Here is a 16,688-nt window from a genome sequence, read left to right as displayed (position 1 = left end):
AAGCAGAATGAGCTGGCTGTCTCCTCTGAGACTATAATTCTGCTGTTTGGCTGGCGTCCTAGGGGTGCTGGAAAGTGATGTGGTCTGCACAATCTCTCTGCCTCTTGACCAGAAAATGTCAGGGTTACAGACATGAATATCACATTTGTGACGCTTCAAGCAAGCAAATAGATAATATTTTTTAAAGAATGTTTTATGTAGTCAGTTGAATGTAAAAGCAGAATAACTTTGAAGAGTCATTCCCTGCAGGGAATCTTCTAATTGCTCATATGCCTCTTTGGCGGAGCACAGAGAAAAAGAGAAAAGAGAACAGTAATTATGGAACTGCCTTAGGTCCCTTGATGAATCCCTTGTGTTCTTTCTGACATTAACAAGACAAGGGAACTTCTCCTCTGTACTGTATTATGTTCTGGAAATATTGCATTTTTCAGTTGAACACATTTACATACAGGAAATCAACCTTAATTTTCTCTCTTAAAAGCATTTATAATAGATAATTATGCATATATGCATTTAGTTTTCATAAACGTGAAGTTAGAATATGCAGCCTGAGCTGGGAACCAAAAGGAAATTACCAAGAAAAATTATAAATACATTTTAACAATATAATTTCCTAAAAATAATTATTTGCACAACTTTAAACAAGTATGTGCTCTGTTGCCCCATTTTTTTCCGTTCCCACTCAATACTAGGGTTGAGTAAGCTTGGATTCAGATTCAGTATTAAGTTTGGCTTCCATTGAATAAGGCATATAAATGCAGAATCTGCACTTGAAGTTATCCTCTGGCCTCTCCCCCACCCCATGGCTGGCCTTAGGGAAAATGGTACTGTGGGTGAACTTGTGTTTTGGTGCCCCAGACCCTTGTGGGCATAGCACCACCCATTTGCCGTGGCATCCTTGAGCTCCCCAACCTGTGCACCCTGTCCTGTACCTCTTTTGCCACTACCCTCTGCATTATGCCCCCTTTGCCTCTAACCTCTGCAGAGTGCCCCCTTCATCCCAATCTCTGCACTTAGCTCCCACCTGTGCCCCTAGCCCTGCACTTCCAACTTGCCCCACTACACTACCCCCCTGCTCAGTACTCTCCGCCCTCTTTGCCAAGTATCACCCATGCCCAACTGCCCCTTACCCTCTGGCTATGGGCCCAGTTTGCCTGGCCCTGACCCACCCCACTGTCCACTCCTGAATCTTTAAATTGATGTGCAGCATGTAGTAATATCTACAGTCTTTTCAGTGAAGTTATATATAACAGTATGAAGTATATCGGTGATTATTTTACTTCAGGACAATTGAAATAACAACAGTATAGTTCCTCTAGTTAAGCCTTTCAGCATTCTCATTACAAGCTCTTATTTCTAAGAAATTAAAACTTGGCCATAAAATTCTTCTTTGTTCTGGAACTTGGCATATAGGGGCTTGGCCTGAGAGCAGGTTTTTTTTTAAATAATAATAAAGTATATTAAACAATTGTTAAGGATTTCTTCAACCACAAAAATGAGGGACTCTTCAGTAAAGGATGAAGCCTCTTATGTGAAGAGACATGCAATGTTTACGAAAAATATTATCTGATCTTACTTTTGTTAAAAATGTGCCTAGCCCAGTGGAGTTACTTGGGGACAGAATTTCAGCCTTAGCTTTAAAACTCCTCCTCCTTGTGTTTTTTTTTTAAAGTTTGCCAGGATTTTAAATTTATTTCCATTTAATAGTTCACCTTCCTGTATCTCACTGTCTCATTGAACCCTCCACCTCATTCCAATGTGTATATGTCCTCCCTTGCTTATACCTCTTTTTTCACTCTCTCTCTTTCACGCAGTTATTTTACTCTTTTATTTGATTAAAGCATACGGGGATATAGTCTGAAGGAACAATGTTAGACAAATAAAGTTGTTTTATTAATGTGGTTAGTGTTAAGTTTGGCTGCATAGTTTTTCAGATAACAATCTTAAAAACAAGCTAATTAATCTGTGGAATTTCACCTTAATCAGCAGGCTGTTGTAGGAGTGAGTTCATACATATGTTTCCAGAAATTTTCCTTCCAGACTTAAATTTTGTTCTCTGGTTATGGCAACAAAAATCTTTTTTAAAACATAAAAACAATTTTTTTTTGAAGAATAATACTTTAGCTGTATGTATCTATAAGGGCTACCTTAAATACCCTGGAAAGGCAGTATTCAGGGCTGTAACTTCCTCAGCATTTGGATTGGGTAATACTCGATGGAGGGTGGAATTATGAAGGTCCAATTTGGCTCAAACCCTAGCCAGAATCACTGAAGCATGGTGCAGTGATCGCTGCTCTGTACTCAGAAATGTAACAGGATCATGCGTATTCAATATTCTTGAATCCCCTGCCAAGCCTTCCAGGCTCAAAGGACCCAAATGTCTTTCCTCATCTCAAAGGGCCTGTGTCTATTTTTTCCCAGCAAGTTAGGGGTGGGAGGATGAGCAGAATACAGTTCCACCCAGACATTGTCAGAGCTGATCCATGGGCCATTAAGAGACTTTGTTAGACATTTAAGATGCTCTCTTCATTTGGGAAGATGCTGTCTCTCCAGAACTCTTAGCTAGAGCAGAAATAATTTTTTGTCTGAAAAATAGTTTTTTGTTTAAAAAACACATTTGAGTGAAACATTTAATGAATTCTTGTTGATTTAATTGAATTGGTTTGCTCAAAATGGAAAATGTTGTTTTATTACAGTATATCATAGTAATACCCAGAGGCCCTAGTCAGAATGGGACCCCAGATAGATCTCTTTCCTGTCTTGAAGAAGGTATTAATCTCCCTCTGTAGACCTTTTTCTAGAACATTCCTCTGCCATTCAAGCCTAGGGTGACCATATTTCCTTAAGGGAAAATGGGACATCACGCAGGGCTGTCCTGAAAGCACCCTTTCTCCACACCCCACCTCTAGGCTGGCTTTAGCTACTGGCTTGAACTCTGCCTTCCTCCCTACCTTCCTTCAGGTGTCATCACTGCTTGCCTGAGCCCTGCCTGTCCCCCTGCATGGGGTTGGCAGTGCTTCTTGTCTCCACCCTGCACAGTCCTCTGCACTGGGGGATGGCCAGCACAAGACTTACAAAAGGAACTGTCCCAGGCAAAAAGGGTCACCTTATTCAAGCCTGGCTTTCATTTACAGTTCCAAAGAAATTGTACTCGTATCATTGCATGTACCACATCAGAATTATATGTTTCCCATTCACTTTCTCATTTTGTTGGAAATGTTTGTGCTTTTATTTATATTTTTCTTAGGGAAAGCTCTGTGTGTGTATGTGTGTATAAAATAATCTCTCTCAATATAAAAAAGTTTTTCCTGCAGAGCTGCTCTGCCCCGGGCTTCCTGGAATCAGCCGCTGATCTGTTTCAGCAGCGGCTGACTTGGGGACCCATGGAGAAGAGCAGCTGGGGTGCTGACGGGTTGGTCCCGCAGCACCGAGGGGCGGCGCAATGGGACCAACCCGGCAGCACCCCAGCTGCTCTGCCCCAGGCGTCGGGATTCAGCCTGCTGGTGAAACTGATGCTGCTGGTCAGTTTCAGCAGCGGCTGAATCCCGATGCCTGGGGCAAAGCTGCTGGAGTGCTGCCGGGTTGGTCCTGTAGCGCCGCCCTTCGGCGCTGTGGGATCAACCCGGCAGCACCCCAGCTGCTCTGCCCCAGGGGTCCCCAAGTCAGCCGCTGCTGAAACAGATCAGCAGCTGATTCCAGGAAGCCCCAGGCAGAGCAGCTCTGCCCCGGGCTTCCTGGAATCAGCCGCTGATCTGTTTCAGCAGCAGCTGAATCGGGGACCCCTGGGGCAGAGCAGCTGGGGTGCTGCCAGGTTGGTCCCGCAGCCCCGAGGGGCAGCGCTACGAGACCAACCGGGCAGTACCCCAGCTGCTCTGTTCCAGGCGTCCCCAAGAGCAGAAGGAGTGCTGCTGGGTTGGTGCTGTAGCGCCACCCCTAGGCGTTGCGGGACCAACCCGGCAGCACCCCGGCTGCTCTATTGCAGGCATCCCCGATTCAGCTGCTGCTGAAACTGACCAGCAGCAGCTGAATCAGGGACGCCTGGGGCAGAGCCGGACTATCGTAAGGGGGGGCTATGAAGAGTTTGGGGTGGCATCCCCTCCCACACCACTCCAGACCCCTCATAGCCTCCCCTTCTGATAGTCCGGGATATCTGAGAATCCGGCACCCCCTGGGTCCTAAAGGTACCGGATTATCGGAAGTTTACTGTATCTTGAAATAATGGTGATGTGTAGATGTACCCTTACAGATTAGGAACTCAGTGTATTTTGTTTTGTAGAATATCAGTTTTGTGTATTTTGTTCAGGCAAAGTAGTCCATACCCTCACCTCCAGTATTCATCCCAAATTAAATTTTGTTTTCTTTATACTGTAAGAAATAGTCTAGTGTCCTCTGATATCCTAATCTTGCAGGAAATCCAAAGCTTGAGAAGTTTTCCAAGTAATTTGTTTTAAGGTCGAATAGAGAATTTCAAAGGCATGCTAATCAAACTTTCTTTGAACCTTAAGGATTCATTCCTTATGGCAATGATGACAGCATGAGCTGAAAGACCACACGTTTGACCCATGCTTGGCAAAGAGTCTTTACTAATCAGACTATACATTTGTATTTTGACAAGAATTTTCTTAATGAGAAGTTTATTAATAATTGCTACTTAGCAGTAATACTGAAAGTTGTCTCAAATGGGGAACCTTTAAAGAGAGGGGCATTCTTCTCAAGTTGATGATGGGCTTGTCTGTTTGTACCACTGAGCAGCAAGAGGGCTTGAAAATCACATATTATGGATCTTATTACTCAAAGGATTTTCACAAAAATTTAAATACATTTTCATTTTTAAAATTATATTTGTAGTTCTTTATTGACTTTTGTTGCTATTGTTGCAAACAGTGGTTTTATGTATTACACTGAAAATGCTGATGATAGTACTTGCAGTTTTGGTAACTCCCTGTAAGCAAAATAACAAAACTCTGGAGCCTTACACACACATTTGAATATTTTAATCATTCTAATTGTTGTTTATTTTTGTTCGATATATTGTGACAAGATACATACACCTGACATAAATATGCTATTTTATACATTTATGTCGTTGTTTGTTTGTTTTGAATGGAGTATATATTTTGCCAATAATTTCTAATCGCTACAGACAAAAATAGTTTATCTACAATTATGGAAGAAACAAAAACATTTTAAATGCCTTTGCGGAAGTTTTCTTGAGACTTTTCAAGTAAAGTTTTGTCAGCACTGCATCTACTTATGAGTATAGATGTGCCTAAAGTGTTCCTAATGTTTTTTCATATATGTAATAACACAGGCTTAGAGCTGTAGTTAATAAGATCGGGTTTCATTGTCCAAGAAATAAAGATATCTGACTACTTGTTTATGTTGGCCTGTGTTTCTGGGTGTCATATTTGGATTGTCACGGTATGAAGGGCTAACTCAGCAGTTTGTGCAAAATATTAACTTTTATTTAAAAGAAAAATCACTCCCTTGCAGTTAAAAAGATAATCATGTGCACGAGAACCAACTTTAAAAGTATTATCTTTCTGAATCTTCAGACAAACATCTGAGGGGTGAACTCTGTGCTCCATATCTTGGCTATAATGCACAGTCCCAAGCAGCCTGGCTCATACTGAATAGCTCCTGTGAGGCTGAGAAGAATCTGCCCTTCTTGTTGTTTGTGTGACAGCCCATAGTTGTCATTGCAGTTTCAGAAATGTTACTCTGCTTATGTTTCCATCACAATAATAGGTGTGACTGGTGGATTCGTGTAGTTCCTTGTCCTGACACTCCTCAAATCCTGAATTCCTTGCTGTGCAAAAGGCACATATCTTCTCAGATGGCAAGATTTGGGTAGCCACTTCTCTCCTGGGCAGTGTAACCAGATTTATCCTGCTACTATATCTCTCTCCAAAGCTGTGGAGGATGAGGCATCACTTGTTCAGAAGAGAGATCCACTATTTCCATTAATCTTCACAGACCGTTACTTCTGAAGTCTCTCTCTTTGTTTCTGTTTTATCTCTTAAAGCTACTACTGAATTTCTTTGTACTGCTGGGTGGCTTTAATCATCTTTCCCCAGCCTGCTGTACACCCTACGTGCACTTTAGCACTGCCAGCATGTAGAAGTTTTCTGGATAATGATCTAGTGGATAATTTATCAGAGGTTGATGTGTAGTATAAACTCAGGGACTAGAATTCTTTTATAATAACATCCTGATTATTAAAGACTGGTCGTATTTATAACCTCCCAATTGCTTGTAATGCCTTCATCGTTGCTCTTTTTCGCTTTCTAATATAGTCCTTTTCCTTTTGGGTGTATTCTTCCACAATGTTTTGCATTCAATTTAAAGCTAACATAACTTTCTTGTATGCCACTTACCATAAAAATAGCCATACTGGGTCGGACCAATTGTTCATCTAGCCCAGAGATGTGTTCCATTATGGCCAATGCCAGATGCTTCAGAGGGAATGAACAGAACAGGGCAATCATCAAGTGATCCATCCCCAGTCACCCATTCCAAGCATCTGGAAAACAGAGACTAGACACACAGAGCATGTGTTTGTATCCTTGCCCATCCTTGTTAATATATGTTGGTGGATCTGTCATCACTGACTTGTGCACTAGGTACAAAAATGTCAACCCAGAACCTGAGTAGATTTTTCTTAGCAGCTTGACAAGTGCTAGCACAGTAGAAGAAGATTTTTGTGTGTGTAGATTATATGAAAATGCTGCTATGCTGGAGTTTTTTATATTTTTCATGTCTTGGTGCTGCGAGGCCAAGTTTTATTGGAATAAATGTCTCTCTATAATGTTGAGAAACTTCCTTTACTACATTATACACATTTTAAGGTCATTCAGATTTTATCTCTACACTATTAAATGGCACTCAGTATTTGAAGGTCCGCCAGTGTTCTCCGGGTACCTTAAAGAACTATTTTCTCATACAGCTGCCACCAAGCCTTGGATTTTGACCATCTTCTTTGAGTTGGATGAGATTCATTTTGGAATCCATCCATGACATTCCTAAGTGACGCAGAAGGTTCACCAAAGACCAACACTGTATGCTGACTACTGTGAGGAATAAAGCCAGGCAAATAGGCCTCGGTGTCTGATGTAGTGATATATAATGCTAACGACAAACATGGCAAACTCTCTAACCTGTGGTCCCACCTTTACTCCACCCTTGCTCTATCTAGGCCCTGCCTTCTTCCCATTGTTCTGTCCCCTCCTCTCTCTCTCCCTCTTCTCTGTGCTTTCCAGTGTTCCCACTAAGCTGTGGCAGCACAGCTTCACAGGTGAATTATCAGCCCCGCCCAGTCAGAAGCTCAGAGCTCCTTGCACAGAGCTGACTAACTGGATGAGGCTGATTTAATTACCTGTGAAGCTGTGCTGCCATGCAGCTTAGAGGGAATACTGCTCCTTACCCATTCCAGCCCGATACCCAAACCCAAATTTGGCAAATGATGTTGGGAGGAAAAAAACCCATTCTAAAATTTCTTTCTAAAGAAAATGGAACATGTTTTCCACTGCATGCCAGATTGTAAAGGGTGGACATGCAGAAGGTCCTTGATTAAAAGCACTAAATTTGGAAATAAAAATGTCAGTCACAGATATATTTTTTTTATGTACCCTGAAATGTGTCAGAAATGTATTTGGAAATCTTTTTATTAAGGGCAAATCAACTGTCGTGCTGAATGCATCAGTAAATATTATGGAATACATGATTGCAGCCCTTCTCTTTTCTTCATTAGTATTTCTGAGTTTATTTTATGTTTTAAATATACTCTTCAGTCTTCATAAAATAATCATTCCAGATTGCTACACATTTAAAGTCACTGAAACAAAAGATTATTTTAAATTAATCAGTCAGAGAGTTTAGGGTGTTCATAACAAAGTTCATCACATATAGAAAAGGGGAACGCTAATTTAGTTTGTGAGATTTTCATAACAAGGCATGTTTATGAAATTTGACTATCTATTCATGTTAAAAATATGTTTCCAAAGATTTTAGGCATAGCAAAATCTTGGTAAGGTACTGATTTTAGTGGAGGGTTCTCCTAAAACTAGTTCCTCAAACAGTCAGAAGTAAAAGGGTAACTCATTTGTCCAGCTGTATGGAAGAAAAGAAATGTTTTAAGTGCACCCATCACCAGGTGGGTGAATGGATAGAAAGGACAGGAAAACTTCGGAAGCAATTTTTTGTACAGTAGTAATTAAAATTAAAATGTGTATTTTAGATAAGGGGAGTCTTTTGAAGAATATATTTAAAAAAACTATATGAAGATCTAATCATTTAAGGCTAAAGCTGAATACTCAGATTGTGCATCTAAACTATGCATGGATTTTTTTAGAGATGTGATTTTCATAATCTTCAGCCACAAACTAATGAAATATTTAAAGCCAATTTTAAACTAGGGAACTGTATACATTGTAGAGCACAACTGGTTTGGTCAGTAAATAGGGTTGGCATATGCTTATTAAATGGTTTCAGCCACTTACTGGTTCTTTCACAGGTTCAGTGTTATGCTAATAGGCTGGTAAGATGGTAGTTAAAAGATCCACTTGGGGAGAAGAGTCAGCAGTCTGCAAGCTGAACAATCTGCTGTGGGAACCTTCAAGAACCTTCAGAATAGTGAGAAGGGGATAGGCTGAGCACTAAGACTCAGTGGAGAACTAGCCTTCCCTTAACCTCTTATTCCTCATGTCCGTGGCCATAAACGCATGTTATTATTCCCGTTTAAAAGTATAACTTTAAAATATCTGAAAATTAGTTTCATAGAAAGTGTTACATATCAAAGGGCAACGCTGTGGCAAGCATATGGTTTGTGCTACACATTTACATGAAAATAGCAAAACAAAAATAAATATATAAATTTGTCATCTTTGTGTAGAGTAAGTTTTGTCTGGAATGTTTCCTGAGATTGCTAAACAGTCTTGTTTAAAAGGGCAAAGTTATTTCCTTTCCCAAAAGAAGTATATAAAAGAAGGTATATTTTTGTACCATTTTACTAATTTTGTTTGATATTTACACTCTTCATTTGGGGCTCAGAAGAAACAAATGATGACTTCTTGTGTTAAAATAATACACCAGTTAATAGTGACTGTAGATTCTATGTTTATATTGGATGCAAGAAGGACTTTGAAAAAAGATTGTTTTATCAGGAAATATAACAACTGCCATTGTATATTTACATAAAACACATACTGTTCTACAAACAGTGTACATAAGAACAAACTATATCAATACAGGCAATACAAGTTCAGCACCTATAGTAAATTGGTACAGAGGATGTGAAAATGGGTGCAATATTAACAGAGAGAGACTTTAACCCATATCTACTATGCTGAGCAAACTAATTAGAAATACTTCAGTTTGATTTATTTGGAGGCTGGTTATATGGATTGAATGTTTAGAATAGATTATTTTGGGCATCAGTCTAAATTAGTGTTTTATGCCCTTTTTTAAGTCACAAGTGGGGGAAAATTGAGCATGAGAGTTGTGCTCTGGAGTAATCTGTGATCTTGTGAAAGTTTAATGATTTTAGTATTAAAAAGAGTAATAGCAAGAAATTATTATAGTTCATTGTATTCTTGTCTCAGATGTTTGAAAATTGTTTTTGCTAATGATTTTTGGGCATGCTTTTGCAAACACTTTACTTACGTGAGAAGTCTAAATGGTAGATTAACATGAGTGCAGTGAGATTACTCTTGTGAAAAAAGTAACTCATGTACATGCTGAAGCAAAATGCAGGACAATGTAGCACTTTAAAGACTAACAAGATGGTTTATTAGATGATGAGCTTTCGTGGGCCAGACCCACTTCCTCAGATCAAATGCCTGTATTTGATCTGAGGAAGTGGGTCTGGCCCACGAAAGCTCATCATCCAATAAACCATCTTGTTAGTCTTTAAAGTGCTACATTGTCCTGCATTTTGCTTCAGCTACCCCAGACTAACACGGCTACATTTCTATCACTCATGTACATGCTGGTATTACTGAGCCTTTTGTTAGGAAATATGGCAACTTTGAGGGTGTAGTGCCTGGCAGAAAAGGGATCATGGGAGCCATTCCCCTTGAATAGACATGAAAATAACCATTGTTAATTGTTTGTTTGCTTGTTTGTTTAATAACTTCAACTTTTATTTACTAAAACATATGGATGAACTTACTCTTTCAATCACTCCATGTTTGTACTTGAAAATAGGTTTTATTATGGAAATGCAGACATACACTTTAATTTATGGTATCACTCTTTTAATGCTTTTAGAAAAGGTGAATGAACTGTTAGTGGTAACGAAAGTAATCAGATAATGGTAGGAATAGATATAGCAAAACAGCACAATTCAAGAATACGTGCCAGTGAAGTCTGTCAATCCTAATACAAAGCTGATCAGATGTCTGTGCTGTAGGAAAATAAAAACAAAACCATAAACCTCAGCCTTCCTGAGAATGGTTTGCTACCCACGTCAGTCTTTTTAGCAAATGAGATGACTAGATCAAGTAAGCGTTCTTCTAACATTAGTGACGTAATAAAGACCTGGGTTTAAAATGTTTCCTGTTTACTTCTGTTCTGAATACAGCAGTTTCAGGGAAGAAGGTTCTAAAATCCTGTTCTAGGATATGTTCAGGTATATCTATGGAATGAATTGTTTTAAGGTTCTTGGTAAATTGTGGATTTTTTTTCTTTTAGAAAATAAATATGTAATTCATTTTTATACCCATAGGTTTATAAATCTGATCAAATCACAGTTGTTTCATTAGACTGAAGTAGGATTAAGATTAATGTGCATCATTAACATGTTCACTTTAAAATATATTTCATATACAATATATTAGAAGCTGTGTGTATTAGGATGCATGCATAGCTCATGAAATTTGAGGTGAAAATAGTCGTTCATATATAGGTCATCAGTTTGAACACTGACCAGATCAGTAATGCCAAAAGTTATTACCAGAAGATAAAGATTTAGTGGCCATAAGTACATAAAATGAGTTATCATAATCTCTTTGTCACCCTTGTTAGCAATCTCTATCGAGAGTTTAAGAGCTACTGTTGGAGGCACAACTATTTGCCTTCGAGGTCAGAGTTTCAGCATGGTAGCTGGACATTGTGATGAAGCTTCCAGTTTCTTTTGTGTGCTGTAACTTTCTTTTGATAAAAATAATAAATAGAAGAATTCAGTCTCTAATGTTGTCAAAATTGCACTTTTTTCTAAGTACTGTATTCACATTCAGATTTTTAAAAAATTCATCTTATTTATAACTAAATTTTAAGATGAAAGATTATTTTAAATATATACGTTTTAAAAATTCAGAATTTTTTGCACAGAGTGCTACATTATTTTACTAGTTATACACAAAACAGGGAAATTGTTGAACAAAGTATATGCTACTGTCAAGAATTGTATGGCTGAGTTTTACAAGTACAAAAGTCAAGAATCCTACATCTAATGTTACTTGGCCTTCTCATGCATGCACAATATTTTGTATGTGTTCTGTATATGCTAAGTTTTAATATCTTCATGAATATATTCATTATGGCTAACTGTTTTTCTTTACTCAGTAACCATAATTAGAAGCTAAAAATAAAAGTAAAAAGGATAGCTAACTCGACTCTCAAATGGGACAGAATCATTTTGAGAACTGAGCAAGAGGCCTTGAGTTTAGGATTATTGACGTCTAACTCTAGTGCTGGCTTGGACTCTGGCAGGACTATGGATGTTGTTGGACTAGGGAGGCCCTCCCCCCTCACCCTCCAGGAGGCCTGTCAAGGAGCATCTGACTGCAGTGTTCTGGTGGCCCTTGGGCTAGCAGCAGAGTCCCTGGGACTAGCAGTGTAGCCTCAGGGGGAAGAGGAATCTGGTAATCTTCTGACATACCCCAAGAGAGCCTGGAGTCTGTCAGTGGAGGGGCTAATGTCCCCAGGTCCAGCAAATTCTCTCCTTTGGGATCAGTTAGGTCTCAAGGGTGCTGGACCAGGGTAGTCTAACCTATAATAAGACAAAAGGCACATTAAAAAAAAAGACAGTTAAAATCCATCACATGTTAATTATAACATTTTAAAGACATCTTAGTATAGATTTTTTTTTTCTATATGAGATTTCTGCAAATCATCTTACCTCTTGGTGTTTCAGCTATAAAATGGAGGTAATAATACAATTCAACTTGCAGAGATATTCAAAGATATATTAATGTTTGAACTATGGTTTGGAAATGTAATCTATAACGTATTATTTTTCTTCAGATTTACCAGTCATGAGAAATATTTACCCAAAGTGGAGCTAGTTTCAAAAAATTATAACACATTTTTAATGCTAGTGCTCTTTGAACTATAACTATTGTAAATTCTATTAATAAAGTACCGTGTAAATAAATCAGGGAAATAAAAGTGACTGACAAAATAAGGTATTTTTTAAGTATTTATGTATACAATTATATATAATATGGAGTTGCTTTTAAACTCCGCTTTAGAAGCTTCTGTAAACTTGTGCAACTAAGTATGTCAGAATCAGGACATACTAAATCGAGAGTTGAATGTGACATATTAACTTCACCCCTTTCTGTGAGTGCTCTGTGAACTAGTGTTTAATTATGTGATCATCATATGTTATTTGTCACAACATGACATCATCCACATTTTACTATAGCTACATATTTATCTGAATATCTTAACTACAACAGACTACATTGGTTGTGCCAGATGCAGAAGTCGTGAAAGTCATTTTTGTACAGTTCACATAGTAAACGAGGCACTGCCTTGTCCCACATGAAATTCATAATGAATTTGGTAAAGGTTTCTGATTATCCCCACCTTATTTAGTGCACACCTTATTCTGTATGTCAGTGATGGGTAGCGTTGCCAGGTGTCCGGTATTTACCTGGACAGTCGGTATTTTCACCTCCTATCTGGTAAAAAATTCAGAGAATACCGGACACCTGAGATGTCCGGTATTTTCTGAATTTTTCCCCGGCCAGGAGGCGAAAATGCCAGGCACCTGGCAATCCTACAAACACTCAGCGCCCGGAGGATGCATAAATAGAAACCTTACTACTACTAACAGTTACTGTTTTATTTTGTGGTGCAGTATATTACAGTGTTCTGTGTTTCAGTGCATACCGGTATAGATTTCTGATCATTTTTTAATTGTTTTCCTAATACCGCATGCAAGTTACCCTATTGGACACCAGCTGAATTGCTGTATTTTCCCATCCTAACTGCAAAGGAAATCTGGTCAGTCTCATTGATGAGCACCCTGTAGATTCCACTTACGCAAGCTGCTTAGCATTGCTTAAAAAGAAAGCATGCCCTGTTATATCAAAGAGTAGTAGCCCAATGTCTGTGAGTCTGTAACGCTGAAATGCTGGCTGTTCCCTCTGGGCGGCCCGTGCTACATGGGGAGTGCAGGGCCCAAACAGCCATTTGGGCTCTGTGGTCCCCTGAGAGAGAGGCAGGAGGGGGAGAAGAAGAGAAAGAGAGAGGCAGGAGGCAGAGGAAATCTGGGGGGGAGGAGGGGCAGAAGGAGGAGGACGAGGAGAGAGAGAGAGAGCCAGAGCCAGAGCGAGAGACCAGAGGCTCAGGAGAGAAGACTGATGTGGAAGAGAGACCTGAAAATCCCGTTTTATGACAGGCTAATTGGCTAGTATCAAAGAGTGATGATTCCATCGCCATCTAATTTACCATGGCTGTTCAGTTTCTGTGAGAGAGAGCTGTAGAGCTTCTCAACTTTGATAGTGAACAGAAAGAACAAATTAAGAAGTCTGGGAAGGTGGAATGATTCGGTATTTATGATAATATGAAACAAATACTTGTGAGGAATTTTTCCACCTTGTTTTATTTTTGCCATATTACTGTAGTATTTAATCCCAGATCTGAAGACAAGGACATGAAGCAAACAAAACACCACTGTTATGCAGCATCCTGGGAAACTAGAGCCCTGAGGTTGCTTCTGAACCTAGGTCAGCCGTATCTTTGCTGCCAAGGTGGGAGGCCTTGTTTTACTCCAAGTGATACTAATCTAATTGGGAGAAAAGAGCTTTCAATAAACTCACTAAATGGATTTTTTTGACAAGCACTAGAAAATTAGATTAGTGGTTGTTTTTGTTAACTGGCTTCAGTAGATTTAAATTCTTGGAGTACAAAAATGCCCATCTTAAAACATAAGATTATCTCATTTGTGCATGTCAGAGCAAATGTCAATATCAGAACATGTTTTGACACTGAATTACTCTGAGGTTATACATTTTTTTCCAATTGTTACTTCAGTCAACTAGCAAAAAAATTGTTCTGTGTAAAACTGTTTGGAGATGTACTATAGTAAGAGGAGCCAAAATACTAGTGATCCAGAGTAGGTTTGGAAAGGAAGCTTTACAAGAGTAATAACATTGTGGGAAAAAATAAATTTGAGCCAAGATACTATGCAGTAAAGCATAGCCCAGTAAAGGCATGAGAGAGAGACATACATACGCAGGGTATGTCTACACTACAAGGCCTCTTTCCCAACAAAACCTGAATTACGTCTACGCTGCAATCGCATTCTTCTGAAAGAAAATTGAAAGAATAGAGGGGTTTTCTGGCATTGGTAATCCTCTTTCAATGAAGAAGAAACCTTTTTCTGAAAGAGCTCTTTTGGAAAAAGGCATGTGTGGATGGGGAAGAGGGAGTTTGTTTGAAAGAAGAGGAAAGAGGAAAAAGCACAGGTGCCCTGGTGGCCACCCCGTCCATAGTAATCACAGTTGAAATACGAGATAGCATCCATTCAGTGTGGACGCTATCTTTCAAAAAAGTAGATCACTTTTTCGATGCGCTTTTGTGTCTAGGTGCTCTCTTTCGGAAGAAGTTTATTCAGAAGATCTCTGCCAAAAAAAGGTTTTTCTGAAAGAAGCCTGTAGTCTAGACATAGCCCCTTTCCCCCCTCCTCCCCTCCAACACACACAAAGAGGAAGAGAGACACATGGAAGAAGTTTTTAAAATAGGTTTAATGGTAGTATCATTTTTAAAAATAGTTCAATATTTTACTATTACTCTTTTGTTCCAGGCAAAAGCTCCTTCTCCATAATGAAAATATCCCTGTTATCATGAATACATATTTTAGTCAGAAGGTCCTTCTCAGAGATCATACAGAAGTGAAAGATAAGACACGTAGTCCAGAGACGTTGCATATTAGAAGGAACATTATATCTTTGGCACAAATATTCCGATTAAATGACCTCAGAGACAGTCTGCCCCAGGAATCTGCAGTTAATCAGGTAAGATTCATTTTGTTTGAAGTTTAGCACTTTGTAATAAGTTGGTGACCAGATGTTTGCAAATAATAATAAAAACAGAAATATTGAAATGATGATGTACTTTCTTGCCCTCTTGTTTTGCCAATACTGAATAATATGTGCTGTTTGTTTTAATACTGTTTTACAAGTAGAGTCTTTTGGCCAGCCAAATGCTGAACTGCTTTGAGATTATTTTGTTGTGCCTCACTCTGGTGCTAAATAATATTGCTGACATTATCACAGCTTTGAAAATTGTTGATTCACTCTTATTATTTGTAGCTCAGTACCCAGTCTAATTTTAAATAATGACTATTTTCTTAATAAATTAAGGTGTTTCTATTCAATACTCTCACTTTTGAGCCTTCTTCCCCTTCCTCTTCATCCTTTCTTTAAAACACCAATGATTGCCTTTAATAGAAGGAAGATCAAGATTTTTAAAAATGACCAGTGATTGTGGGTATCTCAACATCAGATGCATAATTATGACTCTTTAAAGAGATGTGGTTGATAGTGAACGTCTAGCACTTTCTGGTCTCTTGAAAAGTATTTGTTGGATGCAGGTCTGCCAACCAGGGCGGGTGGGGGGCAAAGCAAGCAGTTGCCCCGAGGCCTGGTAATTCAAAGGGGCCTGGTGCTTCCTGCCTCTGATGCTGCTACTGCAGCACCAGCTGGAGCCCTGGGCCCTATTAATCGCCTCTGAAGCGCCATGTGGCATGCTCCGTGTGGCTCTGGAGTTTGTGGGAGGGGCAGAGTTGCAGTCTAGGTGGCACAGAGGGCTAGCTGCCCCACCGCTGCCCCTTTTGCTTGAAGCCATGCTCCTGGAGATGCAGTGCCGTCGTCATCTGTGCCTGTGGAAGCTTATTCAGCCCCTCTGGTTGGATGCCCAAAAATTGAGGCACCCAAAATAACTTGTCACTTTTGAAAATCTTGGTGATAGTCTCAGATGACTCCCTTGCAAATCCTTCACTGTTCTCATCATATCTTACCCCCTTTTTTAGACCTGGGAATGAAAATTTTAGATATATCAAATCAAATCCTAATTGGATTTCACATTTTTAACCAATTTTCACTATAGATGTGCTGAAACCAGAATAATTTTCTCATGCTTCTACTCTTTGGCGGAATCAGAAAAATATGGGTCTTTTATCCAAACCATCATTGGCTTTGTTTTTTCAAAACTAAACACAACAAACTTCTAAAAACACAAATACTTCCTTTGAAATTTCAGCTTAGAAGTTCATTGTGTCAAACTTTTTTACATGGGGCATTTTTGCACCAGTATAGCTTCTCTGCAGAGGCACAAATCTCTTTATACATTGATTCAGTGCATCTATAATGGAATTTGTACTGGTCGCAAGTATGTTGATTTAGCTACTCAAGTGCACAAAATTAATAATGAGCAAGGACTGAGTGGCCATGAATCCT

General features: G+C 39.2%; 1 protein-coding gene across 2 annotated transcripts in view; it reads left to right on the top strand.

Annotated features, from left to right (window-relative positions):
- The window catches only part of SPIDR (scaffold protein involved in DNA repair), a 348,017-nt gene that overhangs the window by 226,296 nt on the left and 105,033 nt on the right, over window positions 1–16,688 (top strand). For both annotated transcript variants that reach the window (XM_075920729.1, XM_075920730.1), the window contains one exon: window positions 15,035–15,245. In XM_075920729.1, coding sequence (XP_075776844.1) covers window positions 15,035–15,245 — 211 coding nt within the window. The remainder of the gene's footprint in view (window positions 1–15,034; window positions 15,246–16,688) is intronic.

Source organism: Pelodiscus sinensis, chromosome 2 (genome assembly GCF_049634645.1).
Source record: "Pelodiscus sinensis isolate JC-2024 chromosome 2, ASM4963464v1, whole genome shotgun sequence".
NCBI classification, from domain to species: Eukaryota; Metazoa; Chordata; order Testudines; family Trionychidae; genus Pelodiscus; species Pelodiscus sinensis.
The sequence above is the reverse complement of the archived record's forward strand: the minus strand, read 5'-3'. Positions and strand labels throughout refer to the sequence as shown.